The sequence below is a fragment of the Pseudorasbora parva genome, chromosome 8, assembly GCF_024679245.1.
Source record: "Pseudorasbora parva isolate DD20220531a chromosome 8, ASM2467924v1, whole genome shotgun sequence".
NCBI classification, from domain to species: domain Eukaryota; kingdom Metazoa; phylum Chordata; class Actinopteri; order Cypriniformes; family Gobionidae; genus Pseudorasbora; species Pseudorasbora parva.
Genome location: NC_090179.1, coordinates 20,189,868 through 20,209,599, shown reverse-complemented (window position 1 = coordinate 20,209,599; position 19,732 = coordinate 20,189,868). Strand labels below are relative to the sequence as shown.

Genomic DNA, 19,732 nt, shown 5'->3' with positions numbered 1-19,732 from the left:
CATCCATCCATCCATCCATCCATCACAAACCACCCACCCATTTATCATCCATCCATCCATCCATCCATCCATCCATCCATCCATCCATCCATCCATCCATCCATCCATCCATCCATCCATCCATCCATCCATCCATCCATCCATCCATCCCCATTTCTAAGTCATGACTTTTTAAGGCTGACCGCAACATTTCAGGGCAGAATCTCTTTTTGAATGCCTATGCAAATGTTTTTGTGTTACTTTTCACTACATGATTTTGAGTTTGGTTTTGAAAAGTCTCTGTAAACATTTGTTATGAAAATTCACTTTTTTTGTAGTAGGTGGTGAGCCCTTAATAAAATAATTTAATCATCCATCCGTCCATCCATCTGTCCATTTATCCTCCCAAATTCAAATTCAAATTTATAAAAATGTATAATCTAATTCTTAATCTAATTTTTATGTAAGCTGGTTTTGAGATTCGTTTGCCTTTTCTAAATCATGACTACCTAAGGCTGACCACAAGATGTCAGGGCAGAATCTCTTTTTGAATGCCTAATGCAAATATTTTTGTGTTACTTTTGTTGCTGTCTCTATACACATTTGTCATCAAAGTTCACTCTTTTTTGTTTTGTTTTGTTTTTTTAGGTGATAATCCCTTAATGAAATAATTTAAAGCTCAAATTAAAGGTGACTACTGGAATGAGACCTCACGCTCAAAAGCACCAGTGCCACTATTTTATAACTAAATGCTAAAACACAATGGTCAGAAATGGTCCATTTTTTGAAGGCAATCTGTAAGAGAAAAAAAAAAAACACTCAAAAGAAATGGTTGCCATGTTGTTGGGTGGCTGCTTACTTGTCCATATTAAAAGAGCCCAATCCTAAAATTCTAAAATCTCAAGAAATGGCTTCATATTAGCAAAAGTGATGCTTGTCTTTGTGTAATAGCGTCTTGTAATGTAAATACTTCTTACGTTTGGGCTTTGATTAGTATATATCACACCTGTCACTACCTTTCCTCAATGCTTTGAATCTTAATTCAGAATTCACGAATCATTAAATTCATTCTTTTGTTTTGAGTGGGAATGGAAGATGTCCTCAACAGCACAAACGCACGTACTTCTTGTGTTAACACTTCAAGAAAAGGCACATTAAACTTCTTCACTCAGAATCAATTAAGTTTATTAAACCTTTTATCCTTCACTTCTGCCGTGGCGTGTGCTTCAGAGCGAGGGAGCCGCAAACCCAGGCATTTCTCTGTTGTATTTGTTTTAGATTAGCTGAACAAACCTGAATCCATTCAGTCTAATGCTTTTATTGTAGCTCCCTTTGTCAAGTCGCAATTCGTTCATTTGCCTTATCTTAATGAAAGTGTCTCCCATTAGTGTGGGACCAGAAGAATCTTAATGCTTTATGACATCACAATCCACCATCACCCAGCAACCTGGGCAGCTGTCAGTCAATGATACGAGTGGAGGGAGAGTTTAAAAAGAGCGCTTGGGATTTCCACGGGTCCAGAATCAGAACTACAGCTCCAAAGAGACACTTCGTGAGCGGAAAACAGAGATGAGACTGTGTGAGTTGCAGTGTTATTTGGCCCTGTTGGGTCTGTCTCTTGTGCTGTGTGGTCGCAGCGCAAACGCCCAGCAAGAACCGGAGCTGGACTTCCGCCACCGCAGACTTCTGCAGCGCGCACGAGCGATTGGACAGGCTACACAGGTGAGTCTCCAATCAACACCTGGCCAAGCTAACAGGAAACGTTCTCAGAACATTATGGAAGGTTCTCTCAAAATAATGAAAAAACATTCTTCCAGTAACGTTGATAGAATGTTCATTGTAAGTTATCATGTAACATTATCAAAAGAGTACAATTTTTTTTTTCATTCATAGAATGTTTTTCAGTTGGACATTTGTCTAATGTTGCTCCTTTTTCAAATGGTGCAGAGAACATTCAAAAGTAACATTTAGTTTTTTAAGCTGGATGTTTTTGGTGTTCGGAGAACATTCAGAAATAACTTCATGGGAACCTTAGCAAAAAGTTCCTAGAACATCTTCTAGTTTGACATGTAACCAACATTAAACTTACATTGCCTGATAAGAACATTTTTTTGGACTGAATACACATAAATAGATACACTTAAAAAAAAAAAAAAAAAAAATCTCTCCAATTGAAAATGTTTTAGTGACTGATCACATCTAATTTTTTCAACTGGCCAAATTTAATTTCTATGAATTGAGGCAATTTAATTCATAGAAATTACATTTGGCCAGCTGAAAATAAATGTGATCAGTCAATAGAAAATGTTCAATTGGAGACCTGAATTTTTTTTACAGTGTAGTTTACCCCCTAAAATTGTCATTTACTCACCCTAATGTCATTCTAAACCTGTACTGACTGGCTTTCTTCTGCTGAACAGTAAAGAACAAGAATATTTCAGCTGTTTTTGTCAATGTCAGTGGAGTTCTGGAACATTGGACCCCATTGACTTTGTATAGACAGACAAAAAACACTAAGTCATTATTCAAAATACTTTGTTTGTGTATTACATAAGAAATAAATTAAAATAATGACTATTTTATAGAAATTGTAATGACATTGCAATTTTTTTAACAGTCCCTTTGCATCAGAACCCAGGAGAGTCTTCAGTTGGTTTAATTCTCCAGTTCATTCTACTTTTAATAGGTGTTTAAATGGGAAATCACAACAACCCTCTTCTAATTCTATAGGAAGACATCATTAGTCCCAGGCTCTCTCTCCTTTTCCTTCACTCACATACGCACATTTCTAAATGACTGTGTTTTTCTCATTTACATTTTGGTAAGTAAATGCATTATCTTTTACTATACAGGAACTCTTGGGTTAATGGAATACATTTAGCTCTAATCAAAGCACACATTTCCCTATAAATACAAAAAGGCCTTTTGCTTTTAGGTTTTTCTCATGTATAGCCTATGTTAATCTAAATTAAAACACTGTCAGCTTTACTAGACAGTGTTTATTAGGAGAAAGTGAGGGGTAAAATGAACGCATCATATGTTTTCTCAGGACTGGACCAAGAAAGATGTTGAAGAACTCCTTACCCTGCTCTCCATGCCTGAAATGGAGATGCGTGAGAATGATATTTCAACGGTGGACGAAAACGAGGGCTTGCGTGTGGAGCTAGAGCGTTCCGCGGAGAGCTCGAACCACATTCCCACTCGGGAACGTAAAGCGGGATGCAAAAATTTCTACTGGAAGGGCTTCACTTCCTGCTGAGGCCCTCACTTGAGGTTGCCAATTAACACCCTCTCAAATCTCTTGGTAACCTAACAGCTGTGGTCAAATCAACAGTTAATTGGTTCTGTCAGTCAATCGACTGATGGGAAGTTAATAAAGAATAAAATAAAGAATAAAAATTAAAAGGACGTTTTTGTGTGGTGGATGTGGATATGATGAGGTAGGCTATACATTTAGTATGCTGTCTTTCCTTGTATCTATTTTTAGATAATCATTAATGATATTGTGTGTGTGTGTGTGTGTGTGTGTGTGTGTGTGTGTGTGTGTGTGTGTGTGTGTGTGTGTGTGCGTGTGTGTGTGTGTGTGTGTGTTTGTGACATATGAGGACACAAATGTTATAATGACATGGGACAGGTATTAGAAGGAGAGGGTGAAATATGAGGACATTGGTCATGTCCTCACTTTTCAAAAGGCTTATAAATCATACAGGATGAGGTTTTTTTTAGAAAGTAAAAATGCAAAATGTTTCCTGTGATGGGTAGGTTTAGGGTCAGGGGCAGTGAAAGGGGATAGAAAAAATGGTTTAGTATAAAAACCATTATGCCTATGGAATGTCCCCATATGTCACAAAAATAAACGCGTGTGTGTGTGCGTGTGCGTGTGCGTGATATCACAGCAGCGATTAGTGGTAATTAACAGGCATTAGGATTATTTCGATTATTTCTGTTTATCGTGGTGAGAGTCACAAGTCACGACACACCAGTAGGCTATGACTAAGGATGACAAAAGAGAGAAACAATGAGAAACATTCTCTTCGGAATGCTGGTGGACACCAACTTCCATGGAATGTTCCCACAACTTTCACTGTTTTGTAAATGTTAAGATAAAATGTTCTTTAACATTTATTGCATGTTCTTATACTATTAGCTAATATGTGATGTGATCATGATGTTGAGAGAAATGTTCCTAGAACATTTTCAGAACATCCTTATGATGTTATTGATGAATGTTAATGTTTAACTTCTTGGAATATTACAAATAAACATTCAAATAATGTTATATTGTGATTTTAAAAAATAATAATACGTTAGGAAAATACTTATCTTTTCTTACCACGCTAAGAAGCCCGGTCAAACATTAAAAACCACTGTTTTCGGCCACAACGGAACAGAAATGTGTTAGCCAGCAAGCCTTTCGGTCAGCCGGACAAGCACGCACGGCTGATGGAAAATATTTGAAGAGAACAAATAATTCACACGCATCATTTGCAGTCGGGTTTCTCTCGCGCACACACTCCAGTTTGATGTGTTCTTCATTAGCGTGTTGTTGTCTGTGAAAACAGACACTGCTCCACGACTGGAGCTCAGTCCCTCGAGGCTCGCGCACGAATGCGCAGACAGGGTGGAAAAAGCTGTTAGGCAGTTGTAATTGTTATTTAATTATGGTCCTGAAAGCACCGCAAATATTTCAACACATCTGGACTGTTTGATTAGCAAGCCTGAGACGAGAGTTCGTCAGGCATTAGACTGTTTGTGAACAGCTCTCTGCTGCTGTGTTTACCGAGTCGAGTGGGCCTACACACATTTTCTCAAGTGTGTGTGCGTATGTATATGTGGCATTTTACATAATTTATACTTGCTTGTTTGAGCCAATGTATCACAAAAGTGCAAAAACAAAAGATTTTCTCATAAATCCCCAAGAAATATCCCAGTGAGAAATGAGATTAAATGGAAAGCAAATGAGAGTTTAAAGTTAGAATGAGACTATATATACAGCTCTGGAAAAAAATAAGGGACCACAACATTGAAAAAAAAAAAAAATAATAATAATAATATTTTTTTATTTAAAGCAGCACTAGGTAACTTTTCAACCTTCATAATATATTTTTTAAGACTCTTGTGATGATAAATCGACTTACAATAGGTTGAATGACACGTCTGCCATAGCCTGATGGGGTCTGTATCGTTTTTAATCGTACTTTTAAACTTCGGGTTTCGGGTAGTAACCCGAGAACAAAAAGAACTACAAAATTCGACTGCTTTACGGCATATACGTCACTTCCACCAACACACACACTTCCTTACATTCGGACGTGCGAGCCCAACTTTGTTCGTCGGATAATAGAGTCATGCCCGAAGCAGCACAGACAAATAAGAAAGAAAAGGTTTTGTTGGAGGAAACAAAAAAGTGATGGGATTGAAGGCAGGACGAGGATCAACATGTGACCAGCGTTTGCTCGTCGGCGTGAGCTGAAGGAGGCGTGCCCGACCGATGCTGTCCTGCTTGTTACGGTGAGCTACCACTCAAACATTGAACTGAAGTATCATATAGATTCTGTAAAACGGTAACCAATAGACTACTATAATGACGCTGGCTTGTAAATGTGAGCATCGTGATTATTTGGCGTTTGAAAAAAATAAAACCCATGAAATTATATTCATATGACATGCTGAAACATATGCCACTGACTGTAACGTTACCTGGGATGAAGACATTTCACACGCGACGCCAGAAGAACTCTGAACTCCTCTTGCAGTGTTCAGGGGAACTGTTAGTGCTGCACCAACCCGCGGGCCGCTTTTATGAAGTTATTTGGCCCACACCGCACCACTGTATATATTTTTACAACCCGCCGCGCACCCGCGACCATTAAATAGACATACGGGGTCCGTGAGACTACCCACGCATCACTAGTTCAGGGCTATCAGGGCTGTCATGTCAACAAATGCACGCGTGATGGCATCCCCTGTTGTAGGATGACAGATCTTATGACAGTAGTTGAGGACATTATTTTTCCCAAACTGTAGAGGGACCCCGAGAGCAAAAGTAGCCAAGTGCGGCTTTAATATATATTTAATATATAAATAATATATAAAATATATAAATAATAATATTTTATTTTACACTGCTCCAAAAATTAAAGGAACACTTTAAAAACATATCAGATCTCAATGGGGGACACGTCATGCTGGAAATCTATACTAATATGCACTGAGTAATGTGTTAGGAACGAAAGGGTGCCACATCTTTTGATGGAAACCCTGAAAATCTAAGTGAAAAAAGGATGCATTAGACTTGTCCATTTTGCTGAAATGCCATTGCAGCAACTCAAAATGGCACTCAGTAATTTGTATGGCCTCCACATGCTTGTATGCATGCCTGACCACGTCGGGGCATACTCCTAATGAGACGACTGATGGTGTTCTGGGGTATTTCCCAGATCTGGACCAGGGCATCACTGAGCTCCTAGGCAGTCTGAGGTGCAACATGGCGATGGCGGATGGACCGAAACAATGTCCCTGAGGTGTTCTATTGGATTGAGGTCCGGCGAGTATGGGGGCCATTCATTGGTATCAATTCCTTCATCCTCCAGGAACTGCTTGCGTTCTCTCTCTACATGAGGCCGGGCATTGTTGTTCACCAAGAGGAACCCATGACCCACTGCACCAGTGTAGGGATCTGACAATGGGTCCAACGATTTCAACACGATTCATAATGGCGGTCAGGGTGCAATTGTCAGGCCTGTGGAGGATTGTGCGTCCCTCCATGGATATGCCTCCCCAGACCATCACTGACCCACAACCAAAAAGGTCATGCTAACCAATGTTACATGCAGCACAATGTTCTCCACGGTTTCTCCAGACACTTTCCCATCTGTCACATGTGCTTAAACTGAACCTTCTCTCATTTGTGAAAAGCACAGGCCACCAGTGGTGGACCTGCCAGTTCTGGTGTTCAATGGTCAATGGCAATCAAGCTCCACAGTGCCGGGCAGTGAGCACAGGGCCCACCCTCATGAAGTCTGTTTCTGATTGTTTGGTCACCACTGGCCTGCTGGAGGTCATTTTGTAGGGCTCTGGCAGTGCTCATCCTGTTCATCATTGCACAAAGAAGCAGATACCAGTCCTGTGGATGGGCTAAGGACCTTCTACAGCCCTTTCCAGCTCTCCTAGAGTAACTGCATGTCTTCTGGAATCTCCTCCATACTCCTGAGACTGTGCTGGGTGAAACCTTCTGGCAATGGCACGTATTGATGTGCCATCCTGGAGGAGTTGGACCGCCTGTGCAACCTCTGTAGAGTCCAGGTATCGCTTCATGCTACCAGTAGTGACACTGACCATGGCCAAATGCAAAACTAGTGAAAAGATGTGTAGGGTAAGGAAATGTCAGTTGCCTCCACCTGTAAAACCATTCCTGTTTTGGGGGTCATTGTTGACCATCTAGTGAACCTGTTGTTAATTAACACCAAAGCAGCTGAAACTGATTAACAACCCCCTCTTCTACTCAGCTGATTAGATCAATATGCCAAGAGTTTTACTGACTTGATGCTATTCTCTGTTAAAAAGTGTTCTTTTAATTGTTATATATATATATATATATATATATATATATATATATATATATATATATATATATATATATATATATATATATATATATATATATATATATATATAATCCCTGACAAAAGTCTTGTCGCTTGTGTACAAATTGACCTAAAGTGCCGCTTAAATATAATTTTAATCAAGATATTTTTACAAGAAATTGCTCATTTTAATCCCACCAGCTTTTGTGATAATGTTTCAGTGAAAAACTAAACTTTCAAAAAGTATTCTAATATTCACAGCTTGGTAAAGCCCATTGAGTCAATTTTTGCAAAGACATAAGTGTTGTCACCTTGTCATATGAGCTTCACCTGTGACTAATAATGAATCAATTAGGTCTCAAGTGTGTATAAAAAGAACCCCAGTACACTAGACCTTCACATCAACTGCAACTAGACCTCGGCAAACATGCCTAAGATTCACCCTGATACTAAAGTTTTGATTATCAAGAGGCTGAAGACCAGATCCACTGCTGATGTGGCAGACACCTTCAATGTGTCTCAGTGTCAAGTACAGAGGATAAAAAAAAAGATTTGAAGAGACTGGAGACGTTTTTGACAAGCCCAGGTCAGGCAGACCCCGCAAGACAACTGCTCGAGAGGACCATTTGTTGGCTCGAAAATCCAAGGCCAGCCCATTTTCCACTGCAGCAGAGCTCCACGAGACCTGGTCACCTGAAGTCCCTGTGTCAACCTGAACAGTTTGTCGGATTCTGTCTCGAAATGGCCTCCATGGTCGAATCAGTGCCCAGAAGCCAGCACTTAACAAAAGACAATTGAAAAACCGTGTGGCATTTGCTAAGGCCCACAGCCTGCTAAAAGGATGGATGCTGGAAAAGTGGCAGAAGGTGGATTTTTCAGATTAATCTTCTGTTGAATTACACCACAGTCGCCGCAACTATTGCAGGAGACCTACTGGAGCCAGAATGGATCCGAGATTCACCCAGAAAACAGTGAAGTTTGGTGGCGAAAAAATCATGGTCTGGGGTTACATCCAGTATGGGGGTGTGCGAGAGATCTGCAGGGTGGAAGGCAACATCAATAGTCTAAAATACCAAGAAATCTTAGCTACCTCTTATATTCCCAACCATAAAAGAGGCCAAATTCTGCAGCAGGACGGTGCTCCATCGTATACTTCCATCTCCACATCAAAGTTCCTCAAGACAAAGAAGATCAAGATGCTCCAGGATTGGCCAGCCCAGTCACCAGACATAAACATCATTGAGCATATGTGGGGTAGGATGAAAGAGGACGCATGGAAGACGAAACCAAAGAATATTGATGAACTCTGAGAGGCATGCAAGACTGCTTTCTTAGCTATTCCTGATGACTTCATCAATAAATTGTATGAATCCTTGCCAAACCACATGGATGCAGTCCTTCAAGCTCATGGAAGTCATACAAGATATTAAATTTGGATCTCACAGCACCACAACTTAATTTGCTAGCATATTTTTGCATTTGCAGTAAATTTGTTCCATTTCTGTATAGGCGACACAACTTTTGTCTTGCCAAAATTTGACCTTTCTGTCTTGATTAAATGATAAATATTTTTTCTGTGAAAATTATTTATTTCAGTGCATTAAACATCATTTGGGAGGGTTTTAGCTTTTCATATGCGCTATTTCTAACACCAATTAATTAATTAAAAAGCCAGGTTAATATCAGGTATTTCTACAAAATAGATAAGCGACAAGACTTTTGTCAGGGACTGTATATATATATATATATATATATATATATATATATATATATATATATATATATATATATATATATATATATATATATATATATATATACACCCACCTAAAGGATTATTAGGAACACCATACTAATACTGTGTTTGACCCACTTTTGCCTCCAGAACTGCCTTAATTCTTCGTGGCATTGATTCTACAAGGTGCTGAAAGCATTCTTTAGAAATGTTGGCCCATATTGATAGGATAGCATCTTGCAGTTGATGGAGATTTGTGGGATGCACATCCAGGGCACGAAGCTCCCGTTCCACCACATCCCAATGATGCTCTATTGGGTCGAGATCTGGTGACTGTGGGGGCCATTTTAGTACAGTGAACTCATTGTCATGTTCAAGAAACCAATTTGATATGGTTTGAGCATTATCCTGCTGGAAGTAGCCATCAAAAGATGGGTACATGGTGGTCATAAAGTGATGGAAATGGTCAGAAACAATGCTCAGGTAGGCCATGGCATTTAAACGATGCCCAATTGGCACTAAGCCTATCGTGTGCCAAGAAAACATCCCCCACACCATTAAACCACCACCCCCACCAGCCTGCACAGTGTTAACAAGGCATGATGGATCCATGTTCTCATTCTGCTTATTGCAAATTCTGACTCTACCATCTGAATGTCTCAACAGAAATCGAGACTCATCAGACCAGGAAACATTTGTCTAGTCTTTAACTGTCCAATTTTGGTGAGCTTGTGCAAATTGTAGCCTCTTTTTCATATTTTAAGTGTAGATGAGTGGTACCCGGTGGGGTCTTCTGCTGTTGTAGCCCATCTGTCTCAAGGTTGTGTGATCATTTCAGTAAAAGTTGCTCTTCTATCAGCTTGAATCAGTCGGCCCATTCTCCTCTAACTTTTAACATCAACAAGGCATTTTAGTCCCACAGGACTGCTGCATACCTCAGTTGTAACGAGTGGTTATTTCAGTCAAAGTTGCTCTTCTATCAGCTTGAATCAGTTGGCTCTTTCTCCTCTGACCTCTAGCATCAACAAGGCATTTTCGCCCACATGACTGCCGCATACTGGATGTTTTTCCCTTTTCACACCATTCTTTGTAAACCCTAGAAATGGTTGTACGTAAAAAATCCCAGTAACTGAGCAGATTGTGAAATACTCAGACCGGCCCTTCTGGCACCAACAACCAGAAGGGGGGGTGAAACAGTGTTTCATGCATACTGAGCTTTTTACACTGTTAAAGACTTGGATTCCCATCCTAAACATAGACAAAGTTTCAAAAACTAATTTTGGACGTTTGATGGAGTATTTCTGTGTCAAAAATACTCCTTCCGGTTTTTCACAAGTTTCGGAGAGTTTTTTTCGAGTATGGGTCAGCTTGACGTCGATAGTGCACGCCCATGAGTAAAACTGCCGGTGAGTAAAACTGCTTCAAATTTCTCTGCTAGTGGCTACCGTTGCATGAGTAAACATCAGTAAACGACACGATCGCGTGCTTCATCATTCAAATGCGCTAACAGTTACTCCATTGTTGTTCTATGTATAACGTTACACTAGTCTGACATGCAAAACCGTTTTGCTTGCTATTGCTAAGGTTTAGTCGCATACAATAGACAATAAACCGAATCATGTCCTCATAAACTGCGAGTAAACACACACAAATGTTGACAGGTCACTAAATACAGTACATACTGTTTTTTTTCTGGAAAGACTCGGTACAGCCTATATTTCTTTTATAAATATAATAAAACTAAAGACTTTTCGGAGATATGAAGGATGCAATACTACTCTATAGGTACTCAAGGTTGACACGAGATTGACTGAAACTGAGTGTTTCACCCCCCCCCCCCCAGAAATCTGTATATATATATTCTGTATATATATATATATATATATATATATTTATATATATACATATATATATATATATATATATATATATATATATATATATATATATATATATATATATATATATATATATATATATATATATAATAGTTTATATTTTTTATGGTAAGGGTCTCCAAAGGTATACAAGTGCCATAATATTTTCCCCTGCACCCACACAAACATTTTCCATGTTATCCCCTCAATTCCCCTCATCCAACTAAAACAAAACACAAATATCAGTCAATCCTTCTGTTTTAAGGAAAACAATAGGCAAAGCATGAATTGAGAGTATCTTCCCTGTCCACACAGCTCACAGCTCTAGCAAAGCCAGTGACGTGTCACGCTCTCCAAACAAAAGACTTGTCACTGTCATTCACGACCTTCTGCATGTAAAAATAAGTGATGAGAAACAGGCACACAGCCAAACTCATTCCAATTCATTGCAACGCAGCTTATATATGGTATTTTGTTACTTAACTATTCTTTAATTTAAATCTGGTCAAATGGAGATACACTAGACACTGTATCTACAGCTGTCAATCAAACAAATTTGTGCTACATTGAACGTGATGAGTCATCATGTCAGCTGGTTAATTTCTCTTTATCAGCACTCACTGCCTGCCTGCCCACAACCAACTGTTATTTCTCATGAATACATATTTCATTTGGTATATGCTTAGCACAAATATTTGCAAATGTTGAGAAATGTGATGCTTCCAAACTGCTAGTGGGCTGAGGCAAACGTGAAAAACAAATGTTCTCATTTGCTCATATGTGAGGACAAAATTAGCCAGAAGTTCTAAATTCTATATACTATATATAAATCTTGACAAAACCTCCTTTGGGAATGAAGGGTGTGTTCACACTTGCATGTTTGGTTCAATTAAAAAGAACCCTGGTGTGATGCTCTGTTAGTGCGGCTCATTTTGGCGTTTTCACACTGTGTGGTTTGACTGAGGGGGCTTTCACACTGTCCACATTTGCTGCAGTCCTGGTCCGATCGTGATCAAGTAGGATTGCAGGATGCAGGATTGCTTTCGCTATCATCCCTGCATCATGATGCGGATGCAGACTCAAGAAAAGATTCAGTCCGAGTCAGAAGCAAGCATGTTTCAAGAAACATGTTTCATGAGGCTCTGGAAGTTTTCGGCGTGGGATTCTGACCAGTTTGCAACAAAGGAAGGCTTCACTTAAGGCTCATGTGAACGAGGCTAATAAGAGGATGGATGCAGATGCTGGGCTTTCATTGCTGCAGCCGAGTGCCACGAGTACCACCAAACTTTCACGAGGACAACAAACTGATATGGCAGTGCCTACGGAACTGTGCTGTCTTCAGATATGAACAGACATAGCAGCGCCCACTGAACCGCACTGTTTGATAGGGACCATGTGGACCCAACACTCATCCCCAATATGAGTCCACACCAGCAAGAGTCTCAAGAGAAACTAGGGGAAGGTGATCAAGGACACTGTGGTTGTGGTTGGACAAACCACACGTTAATTATTTTGTCATGTGACAGTTTTGGTTGAGGGGGTTCCATGTTTAGCATTGGTAGACACAGGATCAACTGTGACAGTTATAAGAACAGAGCTAGTTCCGGCCAATGTCAGTCTTAAACCCACCACTGTTTGTTTGACTAAGCATAGTGACTGGTGAACTGGCGCACATGAAGGGTAAAGGTGTGGTGGGGCTGACTGTAGAGGAAAAGATATTACATATTTCAGTATGGTTGGCTGCAGTCCAGGACCCTTGTATTCTTGGTCTGGTCTTTTTTAAAAGTGCAGATTGCCAGTTACACCTGAGAGATTTAAAGGATCCTGAGGTTGCCATGTCCACTTAAAGTAATGTTGATATGTATTTTACAGGTCTGCTGAATGCAGCAGCTGCTTCTGGGGACCCTAGTTTGGAGCACCACATACTGCTCTTGCAAACCCACACAAGCGCTGATGCCAGTCTACCACAGGTAGATGTTTCCCTCACTGCCTCAAGCCTCTCCAGCAGGTATGGGCATGAGAACTGCGTTTTATTTCTGCCTCTCAAGGAGTGAGAGGGGTTGGTTGCTTTGAGGAAGGTCAAATTCAGGGACCTCTTTCTGCGAGATGGGGTGTAATAGAGGGAGTGGAAAGACCTTGCCACTGGGGAGAGGAGGTAGCAGGTGGCTGTGCCCATTGGTGCGTGAGGGGGTTATCAGGGCTGTCCATGGGACGATGGGGTCTGGACATTTTGGGGTTTCAAAAACACTCAAACTTGCCGGGCAGGGCTTTTACTGGGGGCTTGTGAGGAAAGAATGTGAAGGATTTTTATCAGCGGTGTGATGGTTGCACTGCCCATAAGGGCCTGCCTGTCCCTCACTCCCCTGCAACAGTTCCCCATAGGGGGCCCAATGGAGAGAGAGGTTTATGTTGAAGGCTATGGATAATTACACTAAATGGATATAAGCTTACACACAGCCTGACCAAGAAGCTAAGAAAGTGTTGGTGGATGGCATGTTCAGCCGGTCACATAATCCATACACACATACCAAGTCCTGAGTTTTGAGTAGCACATTGTGTGGTGATGTGCAAAAAATTAGGAATCCACAAAACAAGGACAAACCCTTTGCATCTGCAAAATGATGGCCTTATTGAGAGGTTTAATATTACGCTGGCAAAACAGCTGGCAATTGTGTCTGCCAAGCATCAGCAAGACTGGGATACACTCTTGCTATTTACCCCATGGTGTGCTGATTCGCAAAGCGGGGACACAGCAGAAAGCGCCATTTCACAGTGTGAGAGCTGTGGGTGTATAGCCCTCAGAGAAAGAAGGGCAGGTGCCCTAAACTTGACTCCAAGGGGGATGGGCCGTGCAGTCTTTTGGAGAGAAACAGATAAGTTGTTGATTCCAAGGGGTAGGAAGACAGATTAGAAACTTATAGAGGAAGTGCTGCCACAGCTCCAGCACCAGCCCCTCAACAGTTGTGCCTAATCCGGTGGGTGGGCCAGGACCCCAGTCGAGCACTTTCAGTTGTCTGGCAGTCCCATTTGTACTCACGCCACGGGCTCGCTCGCTCCCTCCCATGTCTCTCGCTCGTCCACCTCACCACAGAGTCAAAACAGCAGCAGGAATCTGCTGAGAAGAGAAGCAGTTTTCGGATGCGACCCAAATGAGTGTCTCATGAGGGAGCTCAGAGGCATATAAGGACGAGCGACACCAGTGAGAGGACTAGGCCTGGACTTTATGTTATGGTTTTGTTTATGTTTTGTGTGGGCGGGCAGTCATCCATGAGATGCTGCCCGTGTTACTTTCGTTTAGTTTAGTATTTGATTGAAGTTGTTGAATGATAGCCAGTTCCTGCCTCCTAAATGGACTGCATTTATATAGCGCTTTACATTTTTGCCTCGCATTCACCCATTCATACACCGACGGCGATGTCAGCCATGTAAGGCGCCATCCAGCTCGTCGGGAGCAGCTGGGGTTAGGTGTCTTGCTCATGGACACTTGGAACCGGGGATTGAACCACCAACCTTCTGGTTTGTAGACAACCTACATGAACCACTGAGCCACTGCCGTCCTTCCTTCCCATATTTATAAATTTTATTATAGACTCCTTTACACATTTTATAATTTTATTTTCACTTTTTGGACTGGACCAAATGGACCATATGAACCAAGAGAAAAGATCTACAAGTGTGAACACACCCTGAATTCATTTTTATTGTTTTGTTATGCTAAAATAAAATGTAAGTAATATATACATACATATATATATATACACTTTTTTTTTTTTTTTTTTAATATAGATTGTTACCCTAAAAAAAACTTTACTGATGCCAAACAAAATAATTATAATATGAAATGCAGGCAATTTTTACAAATTTAAAGTTAGTCTGTAATATTAATTAGCTTTATTTAAATATTATTAATAATTACAATAATTGGTTAATTAATATTATTATTTTTGTTATAACAACAATAATGTTAAAAGCACTACAGAAGTTTAAAGTATGTCTTAAATATTATATTAAAATCTACATATTTAGATTAATGTGCATGTATAAGTGAATGCGAATATGTGGGCCTACATGAGGGCATTTGTTTGTGAACGACGCAGGCAATTATCAAATAATTATTCAAACAACACAAATCACAATCACTCATGCATTTTAAACCAGCACGGCTTCTTAAACACAGTGGTGTGTGCGTTTAAGTGTTTATGTGTTCTTTGAGAACACCAGCATGCTGTCTGCACACACTAAGCGGATCCATTAGCTTTGAGGCCTTAAACACTCCCTACCATTCATCCCTAAACTCCATTTAACATTCTCCCCACTGCTAGGCCACCTATAAAGATCTCTCTAGTGTGTTGTGTATGTTTTCATATGCTCTGATGCTGATGGAAGCTGACTGAACTGATGACAGACCGTGGATTTTTCAAAGTTCTATTAGGCTACATGAACACACCATGAAAGGACAGCTAATACTGAGAGTACACACACACACACACACACACACACACACACACACACACACACACACACACACACACACACACACACACACACACACACACACACACACACACACACACACACACACACACACACACACACAATATGGTTAAAGTCCAACATTTCTGGCATAATTTACTGGCAACTGATTAAAAAAATCTATTTAGTATGAATGAAACATGAATTGGTCGCTATTTATGTTTTTCATTTAATTAAAAATAACCACTCATAAGTAATTTGTTTCAGCTGTCAACACTGGTTGTGCTGTAGGCCTACATATAGAGTTATTCGTTTGATAATTGTGGGACAACTCAGGAGAAAGACGTTTCTTGTATTATTCCATAGTGCTTTTATTACATCACACACACTATAGACTGCAAACTCAAATTCTCAACTCAGGTGAAATATTTATTTTGGCTTAAGGCTTAAGATTTCTCACAGGTGCAGCGCCACAGAAGACAGTGGAGAAGGAACACTGATACGTGGTTTCTATCATAATATTTGTGTTTTATCTGCATTACATAAGAGGCCTTCAATTCTACTTCTTATTTGAAAGTTTTCTACCGCAGCAAAGTATTTAATGAGGTCCTCTATCTACTAAGAAAGTGTTCAGCGCAAGGCAGTGAGAAGAGTCGCCTCCCAGTCATTTTACACTGACATTAAATTAACTTCATTACCAGCACACTGCACCATCAGCAGGGAAACAACATTAGAGAAATGAGCCAGCACAAATATGTCCACTTCTGCCTCCAAATCCACATTTAAACTCGCTTAAAGTGATCACACGGCTAGTTCTACCTCCCCTGTGACTCATAGGCTATAGCAAATTACTGTAGGACAAACCAAAGCCAGACTGTACAGTCAACTGCTTCAGCTGTAAAATGGAAATATGTTTACCATCAGCATAAAAACACTTTGGAGGGACTCCCCTATTGTGTTGCATTTGTTTTTGTTTGGAAAAAGTGGTTCGTTGAAGGTCAGTAAGAAAAATTGTCTCAGTGCTTCTATCATGACGTGATAATCCAAGCCATAATCCAAAACATATTTTAACATATAGCCTAAATACAAATACAGTAGGCTAAATATTTATATAAAGGGGTCATTAATTTCCTTGAGCTTTAAACATACAAAAGGTCATCATACTATATTATTACACGGCTCTGTGAAATACTTGATTTCGTATTGGTCAATCGCGCATTCCAACGGTATGTTATTCACAGATAACAACCGCTCATCCGGGTACTACGAGTTATCTTGACCGGTACTACTGCTATGTTTAACGCTGGCACCATCTTATGGCTGTTAAATACTTAAACAGTCATGGTTACACTGGAAGACTTCAAGGCGGTTTCCTTTATAAAGTTTTAACTATGGATATTTTTCTTACACAAACGCATCATTCATCATTACAACTTTGGCCCCGCCCACTGGCGTGTTAGTGATATGACGAGGAGATAAAAAACAATAGGGGATCACTGGACTAAAAATACATTACCTTCCAAAGGATCCTAATGCTAGGAATGTGATTTATTTTCAACTATGTGAATATCTCAGTTGAGAATAATTTGTTTGTTCGGTACATTTCACTTCGGAATCTCTGGTAAATCAGTCGCAATTTTGGCGCAGGCTTTGCAAACAGACTTTTACAATATGGACTCTGCAGTATTGCGATAGAAGCTGAGTAACCGTGTTAATTCTAATGACTGATCTGTGATCTGTGACCAGTGATTTCTGATATGTAATGATTCATGTATAGTCAGATGTTCTGTCTCAAAATCATGACTGTTTATGTGTCAGTAAATCAAACCAGTGACTAAACAGTCAACTTCACATTGTTTCTCTTAGTAGTATGAAAATAATCGGTTATTTAATCTTTAATTAAATTATATAGAAAGCGATAAAATAACGCCCCCTTTACTATCGCTGGAGCTGTCAGTCAATCAGCATGAGGTTGTCAGTGACTGAGTTCTGGGCTCTCTCCAAAAAAAAACTAAACGGAATGGTGTCATAACACCCCATCCGCCCGACTTCGTGCCATAATAGAGTGATAGAGTAATAGAGTGGGAGGGACGTAAGGGGTTCTGGAGGGGGACAAGGAAATGGTGAAACGATACAGGGAGGCTGAAGAGAAGGAATTGTGGCAGGATGTGGCAAAGGGATGGTGAAGGTAGGACGATGAAACCAAGGGATGGTGATGGTGGGATGACTACATATAGGTGTGGTGAAGACAGGATGATTAGACACAGGGCTGGGGATGATTGGATGACGATCCCCTGGCGGCGATAATGGTTGGCCGATGGCACAGACCCAGCGAGGGTAACAGCGAGGGGAAGGAGGGACCCGCTGCAGACGTAGGGTAGAAGTGGTGTGACGACTGACCAAAGGGGAGCCGGCCAAACGAGGGAACCTGGTGGAGCCGAGAGTCTCCGGTGGAGTCGAAGATGGGGGGGCGGAGCCAAGACGGAGCCAGCAGGTCGACAGGCCAAGATGACGCGAAGAGGTCGAAGGCGGGAGGCAGAGCCACAGGATCCTCTAGCAAAGGGGCTGCAGGTGGATCGACATCACAGGGACTTACCGGAGATGGCGCAGGGCAGTAGACATCCGCCAGCGGTGGAGCTGGAGGACTGGCTGAGCTTTGCGGTGATAGTGGAAACAAGATATTTGACAGTTTCATGGTAAGTTTAACGCAGTCCATGCAGTTTGGTGAAAGAAAATCAATTTCCATGGTGTCTAGAAACAGTGATGTGAGGGTAACGGGTGGGAGTCATTGGTTGCTCGTTGAAGTTGATCAGCCAGTCCTCATGTTCATGGTCACAGTGGTGACCGTAGCTATGGGGACAGACGGGTGGCGCGAAACTGAAAGTCCATGAACAATACTAAATAGAATGGTGACATACATGCAGTTCAACATTAACAATGAATGCTTTGTTTTTGTTTCACCAGTCCTCAATAATGGTGAATCATATATTTGATGATTGAACCCTATTTTTTATACAAATTGGACCATTTGTGAACAATTGTTTCCATATTTAATGCTGTGCTACGCCATCGTTGCAATTTTGATTTGCTCAATGAAGGCTATTGTATTTTATGTTTTATTTTGGTGCTCTGAGGGTGTGAAATAAAGTGCCTGTTTTTTTCTCATCATCTTCACACCAACAGATTAAACTCATTAAATCTCAGATGCTTGAAGCAGACTTAATGACTACATCCATGTTATAACATTCTGAAACCCATCATACTCTCATGTGGGAAAGATAGTATAACTATTTTGGAAAAGGAGACATATAAAGAGGGAGGGAGACCCTATGACCTTCATTGAGTAGATACTGTATTTTCTGGGATACGCCTTCAAACCCTACTAAATACATTTTGAAGTGTGTCACGGCTCTCATTTCCATAAAGGGCGGGCATGTATACTACAGGCAGACAGATGCATTAACACACAGCCTGTTCGGTCAGAGGGTGGCTCACTCAGAGGCAGAGAAAGGCTAAGATGTGTGGGCATCAAGACATGAAATCGAATCCCTGTCTCTTTAGCAGTCATGCTTGTTTGTGTGTAGATAAATGCTGGTTGTGCTCATTGCTTTGCATTCAGCTTGAGGGAATATATATATATATATATATATATATATATATATATATAAGAAAATGCTTCTTGCCAATGACAAGTTTTTACGGCTTTCATTGTTATAAAGTAGGGTGCGCTGTTACGCATCTCTTGAACGAGTAAAATATTTCCAGATCAAAACAGATGCAGACATGAGCAATCTCATATGTAAGCAGATGCATATGAAAAATAATGCGATCATCAACAATAAACAGCATATAAATGAAAATGGCATCATATTAAAGAAATGTTGACCCAGGAAGTGCTATAGGACTGTTAAGGTTTGGGGGTGTTGATGGACTCGATTGACTCCATCTATGTTTTGATCATCGCACTGAATCTGATCAAGACACAGTCCTTGACAAATATGCGATGTGATATATAGACCCATGAGTGCAAATTTTAGCAGGCAACCTTGCCAAAGTAACACATTTTACCCCCAAAACGCCAT

The 19,732-nt window shown here is 40.5% G+C and overlaps 1 protein-coding gene across 1 annotated transcript; it reads left to right on the top strand.

Moving 5' to 3' along the window:
- The first annotated feature begins 1,484 nt into the window (after positions 1–1,484).
- sst1.2 (somatostatin 1, tandem duplicate 2) lies at positions 1,485–4,258 on the top strand. The gene is made up of 2 exons (XM_067451655.1): positions 1,485–1,701; positions 3,029–4,258. Exons 1-2 carry the CDS (start codon positions 1,549–1,551, stop codon positions 3,236–3,238), a joined length of 363 nt encoding a protein of 120 aa, XP_067307756.1. The 5' UTR covers positions 1,485–1,548; the 3' UTR covers positions 3,239–4,258.
- The last annotated feature ends 15,474 nt before the right edge of the window (positions 4,259–19,732 follow it).